The sequence below is a fragment of the Sphaerodactylus townsendi genome, linkage group LG08 (genome assembly GCF_021028975.2).
Source record: "Sphaerodactylus townsendi isolate TG3544 linkage group LG08, MPM_Stown_v2.3, whole genome shotgun sequence".
In the NCBI taxonomy this organism is placed as follows: Eukaryota; Metazoa; Chordata; class Lepidosauria; order Squamata; family Sphaerodactylidae; genus Sphaerodactylus; species Sphaerodactylus townsendi.
In genome coordinates, this window is record NC_059432.1 from 72943187 (window position 1) to 72964572 (window position 21386).

At 44.7% G+C, this 21386-nt stretch overlaps 2 protein-coding genes across 5 annotated transcripts in view; one reads left to right on the top strand and one right to left on the bottom strand.

The window, feature by feature from the left end:
* LOC125437849 (high density lipoprotein binding protein) overlaps positions 1 to 4021 on the top strand; it is a 60498-nt gene extending 56477 nt beyond the window's left edge. For all 4 annotated transcript variants that reach the window (XM_048505867.1, XM_048505868.1, XM_048505869.1 and 1 more), the window contains exons 27-28: positions 423 to 551; positions 1794 to 4021. In XM_048505867.1, coding sequence (XP_048361824.1) covers positions 423 to 551; positions 1794 to 1880 — 216 coding nt within the window. In that variant the 3' untranslated portion in view covers positions 1881 to 4021. The remainder of the gene's footprint in view (positions 1 to 422; positions 552 to 1793) is intronic.
* Positions 4022 to 4120: 99 nt separating this feature from the next.
* ANO7 (anoctamin 7) overlaps positions 4121 to 21386 on the bottom strand; it is a 46184-nt gene continuing 28918 nt past the window's right edge. Inside the window, exons 17-24 of the mRNA XM_048505873.1 lie at positions 18475 to 18529; positions 16994 to 17091; positions 14835 to 14983; positions 12818 to 13023; positions 11505 to 11647; positions 10879 to 10969; positions 6628 to 6747; positions 4121 to 5101 (exon numbers count right to left, since the gene is read on the bottom strand). Of these exons, the coding sequence (XP_048361830.1) occupies positions 5060 to 5101; positions 6628 to 6747; positions 10879 to 10969; positions 11505 to 11647; positions 12818 to 13023; positions 14835 to 14983; positions 16994 to 17091; positions 18475 to 18529 (904 nt within the window). The 3' untranslated portion in view covers positions 4121 to 5059. The remainder of the gene's footprint in view (positions 5102 to 6627; positions 6748 to 10878; positions 10970 to 11504; positions 11648 to 12817; positions 13024 to 14834; positions 14984 to 16993; positions 17092 to 18474; positions 18530 to 21386) is intronic.

Here is a 21386-nt window from a genome sequence, read left to right on the forward strand (position 1 = left end):
ACTGGCCCATGGTCATCCAGCAAGTTTCCATGGCACAAGTGGGGATTTGAATCTGATTCTCCCAGATAGTAGTTGGATAACCACTTATAACTACTACCCCACACTGGCTCTCCAGGATTGAACCTGGGACATTCTGCATGCCAAACAGAAATTCTACCACTGAGCCATCACCTCTCCCCTGATAGGAGGGGGTGTCTTTGAAAGTACGAAACAGCCAAGGAGTGATTTTGGTGAAATAAGTATATCGGACCAGCAGAGGCGTAGCTCCAAGGGGGCGGTGGGGTGGGGGCGTTCTGGGGTGCGCAGGGAGGGCGTTCCGGGGCAGGGTGGGGGCGAAGGATGCACCAGTGCAGCGGGCGCTTTTCCCCCTTGCTATGCCACTGCTGACCAGGCTAGTCTTGTGTGTATTTGTGATGTTGCAGCTGGCTGACGTTGTAGACAATGAGGCGATGCAATTCTACATGAAGCCCTCTTCCCATGAAGAAGCTAAGGCTACATCAAAGGGATTTGTGGTGAGAGATGCCCCTTGGACCGCAGGCAACACTGAGAAGGTCAGTGCTCCCTCCCCCTCCCTCATTACCAGTACACTGCCATGGTAGTACGGCTCATGAAGTTCTGTGGATGCTCTAAGAATCAGTCCTTCATTTATGAACTTGAGAGTCTGTCTTCTCTGAGCACTAGCCATACTGTCCAGTTAAGGCAGGATGATGTAGGGGTCAGGAAAAAAACTCGTGTCGTGGGCTGTATCTGTTATTCTGCCATGGCTACTCTTGTTTGCACTGCACCTTTTGGAATAAGACTACTGGGGTGTCTCTGACTCTTAAGGAGCTTTCCCCAAACTATGTTGTTGGAGATGCCTTGTTTTCAAGAGATGGTGAGCTCTGCCTGTGTGTGTATGTCCTCCTGTCCTCCTCCCAGTTACGAACATCAGGCATTGTTAATTATTATGGAGGCTCATGAGTTCCCTACATGGTGAGAATCATGCAAGCCCCATCAGCTTGCCTTTGGTTAGGTACTAGAGAACTTCTTTAAGTTCATATACCTCTGGCTGAGGGCAAGCTTCACCAACATGCAAGGCAAGCATTACAGTTCACAGATTCTTCTCTACCTTTGGAAAATAATTTCCTCTCTAACTTAGGTAGCAGAGTCATGCAGCAGGTGGTGGGCAGATTAGCTGCCCAGCCAAGGGAAGAGTCTGCTGCTTTACCTCTTCCAGATGTTTTAGTTAGGTGTATCAGATAACCTGTCCAATATAATGAAATTTAGCACTATGTACAGGGCAGCACTGACACTGCATCCAAGGCACTGGTAGAGGGAAGAGGAGGAAGGATGTGAAAGTAGGGAGAACCTTCCTGTTTCTTGTTCTGTGCTGTCACCAAATGAGTGTACAATGCAAGGCAGGGTCTAAACACAGGGAGTGGCAGAGGAGCTTGCAACTGGGCTCAGAACTATCAGTTGTTTGCTGAGAGGAGCTCTCCCATCTCTGGGTTCTAATTTTGTTTCTGCCTTTAAAAGTATGCACCTTCCATGTGAATGATTCCATTTTCTGTGGATAACGCATTCTTTACTTTTCGGGTAACGTTTCTTTTTAAAAGATCTGTTGTTGCAGGACTGCTTTGTTAATAACAAGCAGGAGTTATAATCCTTGAATTTGTATTTGTATTAGCACCATAATGAGCCAGCTACTACCCTGACAGCTTGTCACTGCTATTGCTGACTGTTTTACTTCAATGGAACACTGTGCACTACAGTCTTGCACTGATACCAATTGTGGCTTTTTATTGTACCTGCAGGCCCCTGACATGACCAGTTCTGAAGATTTCCCTAGCTTTGGAGCTCAGGTGGCCCCCAAGACTCTCCCTTGGGGTCCCAAGCGGTAATGACTCGGAAACAACTTGTCCAGCCACCTGCCTCAAGATGCCCTTTCTGAATTCTGACCTAGTGGCTGGATCTAGTACAGATTCATTAAGAATGGGGGTCTCTTAATGAAACTAGAGTGCTACCCCTTTTGAGATTTGTTTCTGTGCTTATGCCTAATTATGCTTCAGTTTGACTTTTTCTTTATGCCTCATCTTGGGGGGGGGGGGGAACCTTCCCATGTTATTTCCAGCCTAAGTGCATACACTTTTTCTTTAGAGTTTCAGCCTCTCTATTTCATGTTGGCCACGGTATTAACAACCCAGCTTCCCAGGCACATGTTACAAAAGCACTCTAGCCTCCATTAGGAGATCTCCTTACTGTGGCTAGGAATCTACTTCCTGTCTCACAACCTCAGGAAACACACATTTCCTTGATTTTCTACAAAGCCAAAATATTTGCTCTTTCCCCTCCTTGTCCTGTTTCTCCAAGGCCTTACCTTTGTAGAGTGCAATCAACGTTCCCTTTCGACTGCCAAAAAAACCTCCCAAACCCACACCTATCTAACACTGCTATTAAGTGAGAGTGGAAATTGGCTGGCCTGGATGAATGAAGGGAGTACATCCTGGAGTTGAAGGAACCCAAGAGGCAGCCCAGTGGCCAGGCCTTCTTCGCTCTGCTTCTCTGCCATGCCAACTGTAACAAAACTCCCCCCGCCCCTTCCCCCGCCCCCCTTGGTATGAGCATTGATCTTGCAGCTCATCACCAGTATTCCCTTGTTACTTTTCCGTTCCGGCAGTACTATGGCTTAATGGAGCCAGAAAACTGACAGTATTATTGGGTCTAAAATAACTTGGTTCAGCCAAAAGTACGTGGTGACATGCCACAGAAGCTGGTGGGTGGTAGAGCAGTGTTGAGAGAGGGTGCTTTGCCCCCTTTCCAGGCTTGACATAGTGATGGCATTTAAGTACCCAGGGGATTAGGGTGTGTCCTTTTTGCTTTTTACTATTGCCTTCTTTCTACCTCAAGCCAGTATGACAGTGGCCTGCTTCTTCAGACAGCCCCTCTTGTTTCCTTTTATCATGACTGTTGTTCCTCTACAAGCAGAGGAATGTCTGTTTGGGGCTTCCATTAGGCTACATGGCAACTGAGTTTCCCTTCTACGAGGACAGTCTTAATTGCTGCCGTTGAATTTGACCGTAGTCATGTGACAAAGGTTGGGCTTTGGATAGAAGCAGGGAAGGAACAGCACTCTCTTGACTTGAAGGGAAGCTGAATGTGGTTCAGTCTTAAAAATGAAGCCTCTCTTGCTTGGGGGGGACAGAGTACCCACATTCAGCAAAAAAAGCTGCCGATGGTTTGATAGTAAGTGTCCTGACTTGGACACCTGTAGTTCCTGTATCCTAAGCTGCTGCCATAAATGGATACACGGCTGCTTGTATTTGAAGCTGCTCTCCCAGCTGTTACAAGGTATATCTCTCTTTTCTGCAGAAGATGCTGGGGGCAGCGCTGGCTTCTCTGCCAGCCACGCCGACCACATCCCCACCTCTCCCTAGCCAAGAGCTTCTCTGAGCCATGAGCTGAGGCCCTAGTTCCAGGGTCCCCTTATTCCTGTATCACGTACTGGCTAAAAAGTCTGCAAAGCTCTTGTCTTCCCAGTCCGGTTTCCCACTAAGAAGGTAAAAGCATCTTGCTTTCAGCAAGCCCATGTGAAAGGGGAGAGATGACTTCTCTGTCGTAGTTCCACTTTGGAGAAGAGCAGGACAAGCCCCTCTCGCCCTCTGAGCAGGAGACTGAAACAGGGTAGTAGTGTTTAATGTCTTGCCAGTGGTACCTGGTGTCTGAATGTCCCATATCACTCGCACACGTTAGCCTTGAACTGCTATTGAGCATGGCCCCGCCCCGCCATCTGTTCAAACTGTTGTGCCCAGTACTTCCTACCCCGTCTCCCCCCCTCCCCTGTAGTCTGCAGCAGATGCTCTGTGGAGTTGTGCTCCATGCCCTCTCAATGTCTTCCATATTATGTTTCCATGGCAATGATCCCTTGGCCTTAACTTTGGAATTTGGAGATTATATGCAAAACATGTATAAAGGCTCATGAGTATGGATGACACTGGAATTTTATAAATTCTAAAAAAAATAATAAAACCTGAAACAGCTTTGACTATTGGCTTTTATTTTCTGTATACTGATTTCCTTTAAAAACAAATCATTCCGGGTCGTGGGTCCCTACGTGACTTTCCAGTGAAGTCCGGAACAGCTGTTAACTCTAACCAAGTTCTTTTGAACTTGCTTTTTTTGTCATTCGTATTGAATGCATGACAGTTTCTGTCCGTTATCAGAAATACCGTTCAAGCATGATTAAGATCAAAGTCTCTGGATTTTTAGCGTGGCCCTTAAACACAGACATAGAAGGTAATTATTGCCATCCTGTATTGCTTCAGTAGGAGAGAGGGGCAGATCAGGCTTTTCGGGTGAAGGAATGCAAGCTCTTCATTCCATCGGGGGCAGTTAGGCCCTTGGATTAAGCTGCCTGTTGGATGCAAAGACGAGAGTGCACTTGCCAGTCAAGCTTGTAATCAGCCCTGCTACAGCCTCATTCCTTGGCTCAGCTCCAGCCTAGGCTGAGAGTAAAGGAAGCAGCTCTTTATTCTTGCATTATGCGACATGTTCCGGAGTGCAGTGTGCAGAATCCTCTTTAGCCTATGAAAAGTTTCTCTACTGATCCTGTCACCTAACCCAAGCATTACACTTTAGGCCTCCCTCGGTAGTAAACAAGAGTGGAGGACAGCACTTGTCAACCCTCACTCCTAAAATTCAATACTTTACAGAGAGTCAGGCTCCTGTGAAGAAGGCAACCGATGGCTCATTCCTGGTGCACAAACAGCAAAGGCAAAACTGGAGCTGTTGGGATTAATCGATCAGTCCTTGACTTGTAATTTTACTGCTGAAATATTTTACTCAGCTGCAGTGATAAGTGGGCAGGCAAAGTTCCGGAGGACTTAAAAAGTTTCAAGCTCTCGAGATACAGCAGTTGGAGCCTGTTTCACTCCAAAAACTGCTGCACTTGCAGGAGCCTTGACAACAGCTTCTGGTTTTCTTTTGATGGAGCTTTCTCCTCCAGATGTTTGGTGTCTTCACAGGGACCAAACAGATTTCAGCTTTCTCTCTCCAAGACTCCAGCCCCCCACTAGGGACTCAGCTACTGTGCTGTGGAGGTTGGTTCTATTGCCTCAACAAAAGCCTGTCCCAAAGAAGAAAAGGGCTAGTTAAGGCATTCATACTTTAACAATGCTGAGAATTTGGATTCTGAAGTATATGCCTAGCCAAACTCCATTGTACCTGGGGCACAGGAATATCCATATCCCCAAATATTCGAACATCCAGAACCTGAAAGCATACCTTCATATGAAGCTGAAATAATCTAATAATTGGTAACATGTCTGGAGTATCTTTGTTACCCCAAGGAAATCTCTCTGTGCTTAGGTTGCCAAGAGGCTTGGAGAAAAATATCGTATGCGTTTAATAGAGGCTTAATGGGTAAAAATGGGCAGCTGAAGGTTTTATAATATCATAGAGGCAAACACAATCAATTACAAAATAATATTCCACTAAGCCTCTGTTAAAGGGACAAGACTTTTTTTTATAAAGCAGGCAAAATTTTATAACAGGCAAAAGTACTGGTAAATATCTGCAGGTTACCAAGAGTGGCTGATCTGGACCACTTAAATGCTTGTCTAGATTTTTCTGGTCGGGGGTGTGGGTGGGGGACTCATGAGGCAGTGTTATACTCCAGTATGTTTTTGTGGGAACTGGTGTAACAGAATTCCAATAGGCAAAAATCAAGACTACTGCAAGCATTTTTGTTTACAGAAAAAAATAAATGGTAAGTGGCTGTACTTTGGGGACACTGTTCACTAATGTTGAGGTGACAGTGTCCTAGATTGTTTCCTCTTGGAGCTACTTCTCTGTGCAAACCTCCAAATAAAATGGGACAGGGATTCACCCCCAAGAACCATGGCATGGTTTAACTGTATGCCAAAGGTGAGAGCGCTGCAGCTTCTGGTAAACAATTCAAAATTTAGTTGATCATCACTGTCCCTTGAGTCAGCTAACTTAATGTTTCACATTGCTGAAAATATCTCAAAAGTGCATTTGAGATAATGTGAAATAAGACAACTTGCAGTAGCTCGTGAACAGAAAACGGGCATTTTAGCAACTTTAACTCATTAAAACTGATTGTTTTGAGCTGCACCCTTAACTGGTAGTCCAGCAAGAGCTACCTTCCCCTATTAAAGCAGTAATTAATTAACTGATTAAAGGTTAGAGGCCTATTGCTAAAAAAAATCCCAGAATCTATTCAAGAGTTAATGATGTATTAATGTTTAATATCTCTTAAGGTGATACAAGGCAACACAGGAGTGTAGAAGCTTTTAGCTAATTAGTAAATTTTAATCACCTTTTAAGTGCTTCTTTTTTAACTTGTATGGGCCACCCACTAACTATCTTAACTACTTTGTACATACCTGTAGTCTGTGCTCACAATGGCTACAAGGATAGTCAGGCTGTTACGACCCAAGTGGGGCTTAGTTTTATACATACAACCTACAAATGAAAGCTGCTGTGCTAAACTCAACAGAAGCATTCGAAATAAGCCCCACATCTCCGATAGCTGCTAAACCTTTAATACATCATGTCTGTGCATAAGGAAGCATTTTCCCCAGGATAAAACGTAGCCCAAACCATGAATTTGTGAGCAGTGACAATTACCTTGTTCTCAGCTAGAGCTTGCTTTGCTAGATACTGTTCTCGCTTCACCTTGATCGCCACTGTTTCTGGGATATCGGGCACCATCATGTCTATCAGGTGTGCAATGAAGAAAACTACATGCTAGAAGAAAGACAAAAGTTTTAGCTAAGCTACAGCAGGCAAGTCCTGTAATCCAGAGAGAAGAACAATGTAGACTATTTCAGGTCCCCATCGGCGGGAAAGGTAAATTCTCATCTGAAACAGTATCTAAAGTGTCATAGTTTTGTTTGGAGTATTTCTGATTGAAAATCCAGGGAAATTTTAGGCACTGTCTTGGATTGGAAATATCAAAATGCACACCTCTAGTGTACATGAAGTAAATAATAATTTGGTGGAAACAGGGAAGGCCTGTTGCATCTTGTGTATAAACATATGTGGCCTTGTCTCAGGCACAGAGATACCTAGACTGTAGCTCACGACACCTTGGCTAACAGTTTGAGAATGGGCAGGGTACATTATACTACTGGCCAGCACTGAACTAGTCAGATCCCATGGAGTGAAGTGTCAGGCTATATCAATACCATTTCTCAAGGACGTAGGTAAGGGGGAAGTTCTCGGGTTCAACCCCCACATTGCATGTCCGAAGCTCCACCCCCCATTTATGGGTTTTTTTGTATTTTAAAGTGCTTTTTCAGCTTTTGGGCTGCAGGGGGTGCATTTTTTAGGCTAGCGGCACCAAAATTTCAGGCTATCGTCAGGTGACACTCCTGATGATACCAGCCAAGTTTGGTGAAGTTTGGTTCAGGGGTCCAAAGTTATGGACCCCCAAAGCGGGTGCCCCATTCCCCATTGTTTCCAATGGGAGCTAATAGTAGATGGGGCTACCCTTTTGAGGGTCCATATCTTTGGACCCCCAGAACCAAACTTCACTAAACCTAGGTGGTATCTTCAGGACAGTCTCCTGCTGAAACCACCCAGGTTTGGTGAAGATTGGCTCAGGGGGTCCAAAGCTATGGAGTCCCAAAAGGGGTGCCCCATCCCTCATTGTTTCCAATGGGAGCTAATAGAAGATGGGGGCTACACCTTTGAAGGTCCATAACTTTCAACCCGCTGAACCAAACTTCACCAAACCTGGGTGGTAACATCAGGAGAGTCTCCTAAAGATACCCTGAAAGTTTGGTGCTGCTAGCTTAACAATTGACCCCTGACAGCAGGCACCCCCCAAATTTCCCCAGATTCTCCTTTTGAATCTAACAACTTCAGCATGGATTTAAAGGGAGAATCTGAGGTCCCCAGATTAAACATTGAAAGTGATGCTGTTCAGGGTGAGGAATAATCCACCCAAAACAGCATCCCTTTCAATGTTGTTTTAACTGGGGACCCCAGATTCTCCCTTTAAGATGGATTTAAAAGGAGAATCTGGGCTCCCTAGTTTAAACACCATTGAAAGGGATGCTGTTTGGGAATGGATTTCAGCATCACAGCAGCCGCCCATGGGGGGGGCGCAAACCTCAGATTTTGCACCGGGCTCCATTTTTCCTATCTACTCCTCTACCTGGAGGGGAGGGAGAAGGGACTGCTGGCTACTAGCTGGGAGCCCAGCCAGTGGGGGGTGGGGCGGGGCAAGGCAGGCAGGGGAGTCTGCCATCTGTGGCCTCGCAGAGCTGCTTTTACAAGCACTGAGGCCAGGGGAGGTGTGGCTATGCCCCCAAGGGCGTGTGGGGGCGTGGCCTTGCTCCCGAACCCCCCCATAAAAAATCTACACCTACGTCATTGCCATTTCTCTTGGGCGGGTGCTGGAGAGTTTTTTCTTAATAGGTATAAATTCTGTTAAATGCAAACTGTACATCATTATGTTCAAACAGAACACAATATAAACGTGCGCAAACCTAGCTAACGTACTAGATTACTACAGGGGCCTTTCCCCACTTACCAATTGTTGCGGGCCAATCTGGCAAAATGACCTGGGGTTCTGCAGCGCTCCCCACGGCACCAGCGAAGGCAACGCGGCCACCCTGATTCTGGCGCTCTTCCACCCCCTTAGCGCGCGTCATTTTTGGACCGGTTGGAAGAGCAACATTTTGGAGTACCCCGCACCAAGCGCGGGGTTGTGGGGAACATCGGCAGTGGAAAGTGAAACTAAATTTTGTGCCGTTCCCTTTCCATCCAATCAAGCTGCAGCAGGGTGGTGCATGCGCGTTGCGCATGTGCAAATTTTCTTTTCTATTTCCGCCATTTCCATTTACAAAACCGTATTCGTCTGAATGTCTAGTCGAGCACACGTAAATACAAAATTGTGAATCAACAACTCCACGTCCTTCCGTTATGGATATCTCAAGTGGCGCCTCCGCTGCAATATCAGCAATTTCCGGTAAACACTCTGGGCGAGTTGTGACGTGGCGTGAGGAAGAAACCATTTGAGGGGAGCAGGCAGTCCAGAGTGCCTTGCATAGCAAGCACAGAAATATAGATGTCTTTGAAAAGGTGGCTTCAGAGATGTGTGGACGGGACCACAGCAGATCAGCAATTGAGTGTCCAACCTCTGAAATGGCGTGCCAACCAATCAAAACAGAGACCCGCCCTCCAATGGCTGTGATTGCAGCGGAACATGTGCTCTTCGGTAACGCTGCAATTCTGACCCTGCGTTATTTAGGGAAGATTTCCCGAAGAGCAAAATGATGTGGGGAACAACTTCTCTGTGCTCAAAAGCTGCGGAGTCTAACAAACGTGGGGTCGACGCCCTTTGGCCCACAACAATTGGTAAGTGGGGAAAGGCCCCAGGGTCCATTGTTAAATAGATGATTCAGCCAAACACATCTACACTCAGCATCTCACTGATTCTTTAAAACAGTGGAGAATAAGCAGCAGCTTGGTGGAAGCTTTGAAATAGTCTGGCAACACCACATGGTGTTTGTGGTGGGTTTTCTAGGCTGTGTGGCCATGGTGTGGTAGATCTTGTTCCTAACGTTTTGCCTGCATCTGTGGCTGGCATCTTCAGAGACATATCACAGAGAGAAGACTGTTACACACTATGTCTAGTGTAAGTCAGATGCAGGCAAAAGGTTAGGAACAAGATCTACCAGACTACAGCCACACAGCCCGGAAAACCCACCACAACCAGTTGAATCCGGCCGTGAAAGCCTTCGACACCACATGGTGTCCCTAGCTGTGTTATAAGGAACAGACTTTGAATATTCCTCCAGCAATGAGAGTTACAGTTCACTTAAAGAAGTAGCTATTCTCCCTTGCAAAGTTAATTTTGTAAACCTGCCACTTCATTGGGCAACACCTCCCTCAACACACCTTCAGCTCCTCCCTTAATGGTTCTCACCAGCACCCACTTTCTGGCACTCTGGGTGACACTCCATGATGTTTTTTCTCAGCCTTCATCAGATGAAGCTCAGATTGCTCTAAAAATACCTCTGATCCTAGTAACAGCACCACTGTCAAGTAAAGTTAATTCAGACAAAGGGCACAAATCTTCATTTCCCTTCCATACTGCTAGATTTCACTGACAATACCACATTTATGAAGGAGAAAGCGAATTTTCAAGCAGAAAAGTGACACTAGAGCTGCAGTTGATTGTCTCACAGTCTGAGACCTGTGTGCAGTCTCAAAGATAAGCTTTCATGAAAGCATGCATTTCAAGAATTGTTTTGAGGTCCCTGTTTATGCTCAGTTGTTTGCGCTTGAACATGGAGAAGGGGTACACAGTATCAAGACCAAAACAGAAAAACAAAAAGCTGCACTGTGTATAATAGGCACAAAAATTCTCAAATGACTACTAGTATATATTAGATCCGTGGTGGCGAACCTTTGGCACTCCAGATGTTATGGACTACAATTCCCATCAGCCCCTTCCAGCATGGCCAACTGGCCATGCTGGCAGGGGCTGATGGGAATTGTAGTCCATAACATCTGGAGTGCCAAAGGTTCGCCACCACTGTATTAGATTCACAAAAGTAACGGGATGAGTCAACACAGGATGATAGCATTCTAGCAAAATTACTGTTTTGGAAACTATATACCAGACTGAAAGGGAGACTCTGTAAATATTGGTATAATTGATGTGTAACATTTGTAATATGAAAATAACTTGTATAATGATTTTGTATGGCTTTTTGTGAATCTAAATAATTTGAGCTTTTTGTGCCTATTATACACAGTACACTTTTTGCCCCTGAACATGCCATGCAACCCTTAAGTTTCCGACATGGGAAGTTTTCCAGTGGCTGTACAGATGGCAGTAGGCATCTGTGCAAAGAAACATACCTCAAATACAATTATGAAGCCAAGTCGAATTGCCAGTAGATTCCAGTAAACTAGTGAATACCTGCCATTCTCTTCTCTATATGCTCGGTATCTGTGATGATAAAAGTTGTAAATATCAAGGTATGACAAAATCAACAATTCCAACAAATTTTATTGCTTCTTCTAACACATTCTATATAAGCCAGTAATGAACTTACGAATACGTCACCCACCCCCGACACACACTTCTAGATTGCTGTAAAGACTCTGATGTAAGAAACAGCCAGAGAATTCTGGTTCCATAGCTGCAGTGCCATGCATACTTTGCTGGGAATAATCCTCACTGAATACAGTATAATTTATTTCCAAGTAAGCTTGCATAGGACTGCACATCTTACAGATTTGGTTTAAACTCCTTGGTGAATCTAAACAGTATGTGAGAATTTAGCCCCCACACCAGATGTATTTGTCCAGTAATGCATTCAATGCATTCATTACCCCCACCCTATCTGATCTCACAAAATACTTTATACTCCCAATACGATAATTATTTTCTATAAGATGTTTTTGAGGACCTGTTATCCTTACAACAATTTTTGAAGCTCTCTGTGGCCAACAGACCTAACCAGAAAAGCAGGAGATCCTACCTGCACGTAGCATTGTTCTCCAAAGCAAATGATTTGGGGGCATAGGCCAAGGTGAAATCAACATAACCCTGCAAATTGCTGGCACGAGTGTACTGGTAATACAGCCGAGGGAGGAAGTCACAAGTGAAAGCAATCAGGAACGCCTGAAATAGGAGGAGCAAAACAGCATCTCACTTTCCCAACGCTACATCTTGTTCCAGTTGTTAAGAGATGTGCACACAAGACTTAGTGTCTTATTCCAACTCTTGGTGAAATATACACATGTTAATAATATTTCTACAAATCTCAGTGTGAGGATCACAAAAGGGTTTCAAAACCCAGCAAAAACTGTAATGTTAAGTTGAAACGAAATATGCATCCTGGCCCTGGTGACCTTTGAGGGGGGAAGCAAGATGTATCCCTCATCCATCTGCAACCTATTTACTTTGGCTCAGGATTTAAAAGAAGGCAAGGAGTTGGGGCTCCATTAGTAGCCCTCAACATCTCTCGTGGACCATTTGAAATTAGAATAATGGCATGGTGGGAGGGCTAAGAAAGCTCCCTCTCACTGTGCACTGGGGCCTGGTCTGAATCAGGCCCTTGTGTCTCACAGCTGCATTCCCAGCAGGGAACTCTAAAACAGCATCTAATAGAAAATCTCCTGTAGTTGACCCAGAGACAACTGTTAATGTGTAGCCTTAAGTGCATTTCTTTCTACATAACTAAAGGCAGTTTTTTTCTTTACACTAGATCATGGAAAATGATCAAACTCAGAACTGGCTTTTCTTTACAACTGTTAACTAAGAGCTTGGAAGAAAGGAGTCCTGACCTGGATAGCCCAGGCTAGCCTGACCTAGTCAGATCTCAAGCTCAGCAGGGCTTGCCCTGGTCAACATTTAGATGGGAGGCAACCAAGGAATTCCAGGGTCGCTACACAGAGGCAGGCAATGGCAAACCAGCTCTGAACATCTCTTGCCTTGAAAACCCTACAGGGTCACCCAAAGACGCCTACAACTTGACAGGGGAAAAAAGGATGAGAGGACTTTGTTCTTCATGCAATTAGGCTGCTTGGATGGACTGCTCTTAATGGATGAACTTGCTCTTGAATGGTTCACTGCCCCTCAGAAAAGAACCATCTTTTCCCAGACAGTAGAGCGCTCTGCCATTGGGATCCATCATGAAATTCTCATTTGACTTGGAAAAAGGAAGAAGCTAATATGAAGTCAAGTTGCAAGCATTCACATGGCAAACAGCAATGACAAGGCAAATGAGAATGACAGGGCAACTGTGAGACTCCGCTCTGAAAACCTCCCTTTTGTCCCAGCACTGCTCACATTACTGATGACTGCCAGGTGCGTGATGACCCCCAGGATATTGAACCAGATGCCAATGCCTTGGGCTCGCTCCACAACTGGCCGCCGATATTCACAGACAAACTTCTGGGCATCCAAGCGTATTTCCACCCAGTTGTTGAGTAAGGCAAAGAGAGGTGCCAGTGGGCAGGCAGCCACAAAGATGGTGATAAAACCAAACTGCAGCACTAAGGTAAGAAAGAAAGAAATATCAACTCCCATGGCAGGGCAGGAAGGCAAGGACAGAAACATACCTTCCAACAGAAAATAAAGATGACCTCACCTGAGAAGTTTACAACCAAGACATAAAATGCAGCATAATCACACTCTTATTTTAGCCTTGATAAAGCAGTTTGCACTATATGTCACACAATCTAAAAGACAATCTAGATATGACAGCAGGAGATCTGTGAGTGGACAGCCTGAGGACTGATTTGCACCACTGCAGGACTGCTCTTCCACAATCATTTGGAAGTGGAATTGAAACAAGGTTTCCACACACCCATTAGTATAGTCCCTAGAAATAAAGCTATGTCCATCCCCCCAGGCAAGATCTTACCACTTATTTCAGGGCCAGTTCAGCAAAGGTATCACTTCTCTCTGCAATTTTCCTTTTGATCATTTGGGTTACAGCCCAGTTAACATCTTCCTCTTCTCCAAGCAGCCAGCCACAGTGTTCGTAAACCAAATCTTAACTATCAGTTCTTGTTTAGGATGGGGCAGTGGTAAGAATGGCAATTAAATACTGCTTTTCACTTTTGCAGGCAAAGATTTTGGGCTGTATTCTGTCACTCTGCTCAGCTAAGTGCAGAGCACTCCCTTGACAGAATTGGCACTGGAGGATGACTCAACACTTAGTTGAGTTGTCATATCAACCTACTAATCTGTACTTACTTTACCACAATAATAGCACTAGAGTGATCATTTAAAAAATAACAACGGTTTTGACTGCAAAGCAAAAAGCAATGTATAGCATCCCCATCAAGAACTAATAATTTAAAAAACCCTTTAATTTCTTTTTAAATTAAAGCAATCACGTTTCCAACTATTTTAAATTACTGAAGCATAAACTGACTGTATCCTACAAAAGATTTGAGGACAACTTGTAAACTGAATTTTTATGGCTTCAGCAGCAGGAATGGCAAGACTTTGTCCTTCTCTAATCACTTAGGTGGATTCCGCATGGGCCAAAAACAGCAGTGTGAAAATGGTGTAAACACTTTTACATTGCTTTAAACCATTGTACACTGTTTTCACACCGTTTTCACACTGCTGTTTTTGGCCCATGCAGAATCTGCTTCAGTGCCAGCAACAGTTGAAATCCACACTGGAGGGATACTAATGCTCAAGTGACTTATGCAAGGGGCGCTTCAGAACATTGGAAGTGATGCAGGTCTACGTTTTGTCAGGACCAGTGCTGGCATTAAATCATGTTAGGCCCCGTCTGAGGTAAGAGGTATCTGTCTTCCAAACTGGACCTGCAAGAAGTCTGTAGTCTACTTCACCCAAAAATGAATTGATAAACTTCAGCTGTGCATGTTTTTAGGGATAAATTCCAGAATCATTCTGTTTTTGGTCTGAAGAGCATGGTCTGAGGAGCATTTGCATACAAACTTGAGAACTTGGACCAACTGAAGGTATCTCTTCAGCTGTTGTTTTCTGTGACTGAGGACTGCTTTAAATTATACCTCTTGTGCCAGTGCCCCACACTGCTGACAATCAGTGGCACTGATGTGGAGGTGTTGCATGCAATTAAGGTAAGGAACTTTTAAACATGATGCCCCCTGGCTAGCAAGCTGCCAAAATTTTGTTCTTGTGACCTGCCCTGAGCCCTGTGGGGATAGGACAGGATAAAAATAATAAATAAATAAACAAATAACTTTTATGTAGTGTACACAGGGGCCTGCAGCATTTCAGTGCATGCACCAATTCAATGTTATCAGTGAACTGTCCATAATTATCTTCATTATCTATCTTTTGCTCCCCCGATGACTCATACCCATTTCCAGGTATTCAGCAAAGAGCCCCTCATAGGGAAGCAGTTCATAATCCCTCTCCCAGAGTGGATTCATGAGTCCTTCTGGATCTTCCTTGCTCCATCTGTTTTTCGACAGAAGATTCCGCCTATGCCACCAAGTTTTCACCTTCCTAGGGAGAAGAGAGGGACGTAGTAACTAGAAGATCATGGTCTCCTCCTTTCTCAATTAATAGATTATACAAGTAATGTCCAGTTAGGGCCACTTTGCTCAACCATCACAAGACAAACATTTATCTGGCTCCAGATCTCCAACATCTGAACTGCGACTGTACTGTAAGTTTTGTATAAATCTGTTAGAGTTGCTTCCCAACGGGTGGTTTTAGCCAAACCGGGCTCTCCTATGTGAGGCATTTTGTTGCTTAGCCTTCATGCCTGAAGGTCCACCAGCTGCCCATAAACAGATAATTATACAAAGAGCTGGTACGCCCTTCAGCGCAGTGCAGTGATCCCTTGTATAGAACTGGTTACTGTACTCATAGAGCAATGCAAGTGACCTAGTCAGTGGTGGGATCCAAAAATTTTAATAACAGGTTCCGATGGCGATGGGATTCTCACAGTGGCGCTGCTGCACACACGCACCTCCAGTCCCTATTGGGCAGGGAGGTTGTTTAGTAACCCCTTCTCGGCACTCAGAAAAAATTAGTAACCACTTCTAGAGAAGTGGTGAGAATCGGTTGGATCCCACCTCTGGGCCTAGCCCTCAGGAAGCCAGTTTGCAAAGATTCAGGAATTAGGAGTTCCTGTACTAAAGTTCCCCGATGGAGCTCAGCTCTTGAATTTCCGTTGGAGGGAGGGACTTGAAGGGGGTCAGGTGTTCATCTGCAAATACTGGAAACCTCCAAGCTAAGATAGGAAAGTTGGCGTTCCATTACCTACAGCATAGGTGTCAAACTTGTGGCCCTCCAGATGTTATGGACGACAGTTCCCATCATCCCCTGCCAGCATGATGCTGGCAGGGGATGATGGGAACTATTGTCCGTAACATCTGGAGGGCAGCAAGTTTGACACCTGTGACCTACAGTGTATATTTTAGGCGGCAGGTGAGAGAGGGCTAGCAAGATACAGCTATCCTTGTAAAAAAAAGCTATGTACGAAGACTGTACGCCAAAGAGTGCATAGAATTTAATCAACTAGATATTTTTCGACCGGCTCATAGAATTGCTATAGATGGAAATATCAGATCCAAATGGTAATATTAGGGGCATAGTGTGCATGTATTGAACAGTCTGCAGTCTTTGTGAGTCTTCCAGTCCTGCGAGAGACTTTGCTGCTTCTCCTACCTGCTGGAGTCAATTAAACTTGCCCCCCACAATTTTAATTTTGTTCCTAGGGGTTAGCAGATCCACAGAAATAGCACAGAGGGCAAAGTGGAGGTCTGTGACAAAAGAGAGACGTCAGCATTCCCAGTTATTCCCAGCCAAGCAAGCACTTACAGCATCTGAACCAAGAAATCATGTATGCAGGTGAATGCAGTTCTTGTGGCTGCCGTGGCACTTTTCATAACCACTGCAAAACTGCAAGCATGGCTGATATTAGGGAGTCAGTGTAATACTCAGTTAGATTGTCAGCCCAGGACTGTAAGACCCCACTGAACTATGAAACTTGACGGGTGACATTGAGACAATCACTCCTCAATCTGTTGTAAAAATAAAATGGGGTGGGGCGGGGGGGACCATATACACTGGCTCTACCTTACAGAAGGAAATAAGAACAGAACATAAGAACATAAGAACATAAGAACAGCCAGCTGGATCAGACCAGAGTCCATGTAGTCCAGCTCTCTGCTACTCGGAGTGGCCCACCAGATGCCTTTGGGAGCTCACATGCAGGATGTGAAAGCAATGGCCTTCTGCGGCTGTTGCTCCTGAGCACCTGGTCTGTTAAGGCATTTGCAATCTCAGATCAAAGAGGATCAAGATTGGTAGCCATAAATCGACTTCTCCTCCATAATATAGGACACAAGTATGAGAGTCAGTGACTTTCTTGCTCACACGGTGCATAAACCCAACCATTTTGTAAATCAGCCTAAAAGCATACTATAGATAATCTGTTAAGATCTGAGAGCCCATCTCAGGTTTACAAAACTCCAGTAAGGCACAAAGTCGCAAGACTGTACTCACGGGATGAGGATCTCCTGCACGTTGTTAATTATTTGCTTTCCCACCATGATGACCAGGAGCTCCTGAGCAAGTTCAATGAGGCAGCCACCTGGTCCACACTGGACAAACAGGAAGAAGCTTTAGAATAAGAATACAGAGCACATGACAGACATTCAATAAGAATTCCTCCAAGCTTTGACCCAAGCATCATGGAGGGTCAGCAAAGGCCTGTCTATAGTGGGTTCTTCCAAACAACAAATGGGGCTCTAAACTTGCATCTCATTACTGAGATCCTTGATTATATCAAATGAAGGCTCACATAATAGAATAATCCTCTAAATACACAAATTAATGGATGTATAGAAGCGTTCCCATTTATATTTTCAGGGAAAAGGCTAGGTTAGAACACTTTTTCATGATATCCAGTTTTCTATATACAGGTTATGATTAATGCATGTGAATTCCCATAACATTTATTCATGTGACTATGAAATAGTACAGTCCTGACAGATCACCTGGCCTACTGTTTGAGAAATCTCAGTTCCCTATTCCCTCAGTACACTATTCACAGTGTACCTATGTCTCATGACAAACTACACCAGTGTAAGAGATTTCCATCATAAGAGAACGTGGGACCAAGCAGGATAGAATCTGGCTAGGAACATGGAACAACTAGAAGATATTTTTGTGAGCTATCCAGTAGTGGGATTCAGCAGGTTTGCACCACTTCGGCAGAACCGGTTTGAAGTCGTGCAGGTTTGCACCACTTCGGCAGAACCGGTTTGAAGTCGTGCACTTCATGGCTGAAAGGTCCGCAAGGGAAGAGAGCAGATTTACGCGCCCAGAGATATCATCTGGTGGAGAGAATAGCCAGCAACAGGGAAGCTGGGATCCCGTGATCCTGGCAACTTCTGCCGTGTGCTCAGCCTCCATGCACCTTTTATTAGGGTTTCACTAGGGGCGTGTAAAGGGGTCGGACAGGCGGGAGAGCGGGAGGTCGGGAGAGCGGGAGAACGGGAGATCATCATGTGATGCATGATCTCATCGGGCTGCTACGTGCAGGAGGAAGCATCCGCGTCTGGGTCTAATCCTCACCTGAGGGCAAGGGCCCTTTTGTCCCTTTGTATGGGACACCTGGTGACCGCGAGTCAGGCAGTTCATGACCCATGACTCATGGGGGAGCGGGGGCTGGGGGGGAGCGTGTGCGCCCAGAAGGCCGTAGCTGGCACCGGCATTCCAGGCGCTCTTTCTACGGTTCTGCTGGGTTCGCGGGCTCACCCCTACACCGGTTGTTAAAATGGTGCTTGTAAACAACCAGTTGTTAAATTATTTGAATCCCACCACCGGCACCGGTTGTTAAATTATTTGAATCCCACCACTGGAGGTATCCCATTTCAACTGGGCTAAAAGATAAGCTTCTCTCTACACTTGTCTTTGGAACAGCTTATTAGCTAAATTCAGTCTTCTTAACAATGGTTTCTTAGGGGCTGTGAGATACTTACATCCTCATTGCGGATGCCAAGCAATTTGTTGTAGTGTCCTGGATAGCCTACAAACCTGGAGGTGAAGGAGAAAAAGACAAGTTAATCAGGCTTCTAGCTTATACACCCCCACCTCATGCACACTGAGAAGCCACAGGAAAAGGAAAAGCTGGCTGAGATAAAAGTGCAATTTACTAGGTCCTTTCCATAAGACAGAATCACCCAATGACTATAATTTCTACTTGTTGCCATGATTTTCCATAGCTTTTAGCTTGGCAATGAGATGAGGATCTAGTTTTCTACTTGGGTAACAGCAGGATACAAAAATCACATGTGCAATGTCCTCTTGTAGGCTGCAGCTGAGCTATTGCATAGGATTCATCAGTTCCATCCTGGTGACACTCTTTCCTTCCTCTTCAATCTCCAGCAAGGGCTGTATCATTACTCCCACAGTTTTATGCATTTTCACGCATTATTTTATATTTGCATAATTGCACAGAATGTAATGGGGGTAGGAAAACTGCATAGAATAGATTTTGTTCCCGACTTGCTGCTTAAAAATATAATTCCTTATTGTAGTAATAACTGGGGCCACATAACATGCAATCAAAACCCAAACTGCAAATCACTCCTTTCCATTACTGAAGGCAGACAGCTGTCTAGAAATTAGATCAAAGGATTTCTGCAAAAGTTCCCTGCAGAACACTAAGAACCTGACATACTGTCAACCCAGTGCAGTTTACAGCATACCACTACTTAGGCTGCCCACTGTTTTTGGCTGCCGACTGTTTTTCTGATTTAAATAACCTCTACCAACCCTATGGTGTTACAAAATATTTGCTTACCTTTGGAAACTGGAAACTGAAAGCCCTTGGGAGGGAGAGGCTCAAGAGACACAACTTGGAGCAAAGCAGCAGCAGGAAGGGAAAGAGTTAAGTAGCCTCACTTCCCTTCCCCAGGACTTATTTTCTTCAAAACACCCCTCTCCTAAAGCACTTTTTTCTTCCCTGTCCTCAGCACCTTCAGAATTTTATTATGTGCATTGGTCTGTGACATTTAGCTAGGCTTCTAGCGTTCAGTACCCAATAATTCATTTATAAATGTTAATCAAATAAAATGTTGTCAAATGAAGTGATAAAATCATCAGTACAGCAGCTTAACTATTATCAATACCCAAATAAGTCAGGAGCATAAAAACAGTGCACACACATTCAGCAGACTAAAATATCCATAAAACAGCCCTCAAGCTAATACCAGTCCTCAAGCCAATTAGACTGATAAGAGGGAGGGAACAGTTTTGAATGGTGACCAAATACCATCAGCTATGCCAAACAGCTGGCCACCAGCAACCAGGACTCTGTGTTATCCAGTACTACTAAGTATTTGGCACACACAGCCTTGAATCCCTGTATCTGACTTAGCTTGCCAAACTGCCCCTCACTCAGAGCTGACATTATTTCTAACCAGTAGGTGGCAATAGGACTCCATATTTTCCTACCCTCTCCAATATCGATTCCTTGTGGATAGAAAAGCTGCTCAGTTTGCAATCCTGACAAAATCTGTTGCAAAACAAGCTACTGGACTCCTCAATTTCTACTGAATACATTGGGTGGGAGGGGTGGGGATCCAAACCACACTTGCACAGAAACCAAGGAAGGCCTTCCTTTTGTGGGAGGGTGTGATGGACAACTAAGTGCAGATGCATTATGTCCATCTAAAATCACTGACTGACAGAAGGTTCAGGAAGAATTCTGCTGTTTACCTGAGAGGGTCTGTTGAGAGTGTTGGTTAAGAAAGAGAGTGGGTAGAGTAAAGGATATGAGAGGATCCTGAAAGATGGAAGTGGGCAATAACTGCTAGGAAAGAGGGCTGATCCTTATCAAGTGTGCAAGATAGAAAATTAGAACCTATATCAGTGGTGGCGAATTTATGGCACTCCAGATGTTGATGGACTACAATTCCCATCAGCCCCTGCCAATTGGCCATGCTGGCAGGGGCTGATGGGAATTGTGGTCCATCAACATCTGGAGTGCCATAGGTTTTTTTTTTTTTAGAACAAGCCAGCTGGATCAGACCAAAGTCCATCTAGTCCAGCTCTCTGCTACTCGCAGTGGCCCACCAGGTGCCTTTGGGAGCTCACATGTAGGATGTGAACGCAATGGCCTTCTGCGGCTGTTGCTCCCAATCACCTGGTCTGTTAAGGCATTTGCAATCTCAGATCAAAGAGGATCAAGATTGGTAGCCATAAATTGACTTCTCCTCCATAAATCTGTCCAAGCCCCTTTTAAAGCTATCCAGGTTAGTGGCCATCACCACCTCCTGTGGCAGCATATTCCAAACACCAATCACACGTTGCGTGAAGAAGTGTTTCCTTTTATTAGTCCTAATTCTTCCCCCCAGCATTTTCAATGAATGCCCCCTGGTTCTAGGTTTGCCATCACTGACCTATATGAACGTTCCTGCATCCACAAACTTTATCCGTTTTGTGTCAATCAAACTTGTGCCTGTTTATCTAAGCAGTGACAGCAAGCCGATTTATTTCAACAGTTACAGCCACCAGTCTGTAGAACAAAACACCTACAGTTTTGTGACAAACTACCTATTGTATATTTATACAAAGTTCCCCTCATTTATTCCTGTTGCCTTTTCATCTGCCAAGCTTAAAACCGAAACTCCCACGACAGTCTAACTTGACCATTTCTACATGGGAGTGAAATAAAACAGTTTATATGTTGAGAAATCATATCAGCCTCATGTGTGCTGTGTTCATACATATACCAGTGAAGGGTTTTCATTTGCTCTGGATCCTAGACTGGGTCCAAATACACCTATAATAAATATTTTAGCATGTGGGGTATAGAGAACAAAAAAAGGAAAAGAAAGGAGCCACACGGCAAAGGGAACAGCATTACAGAAGGCTTAGCAACTGCTCA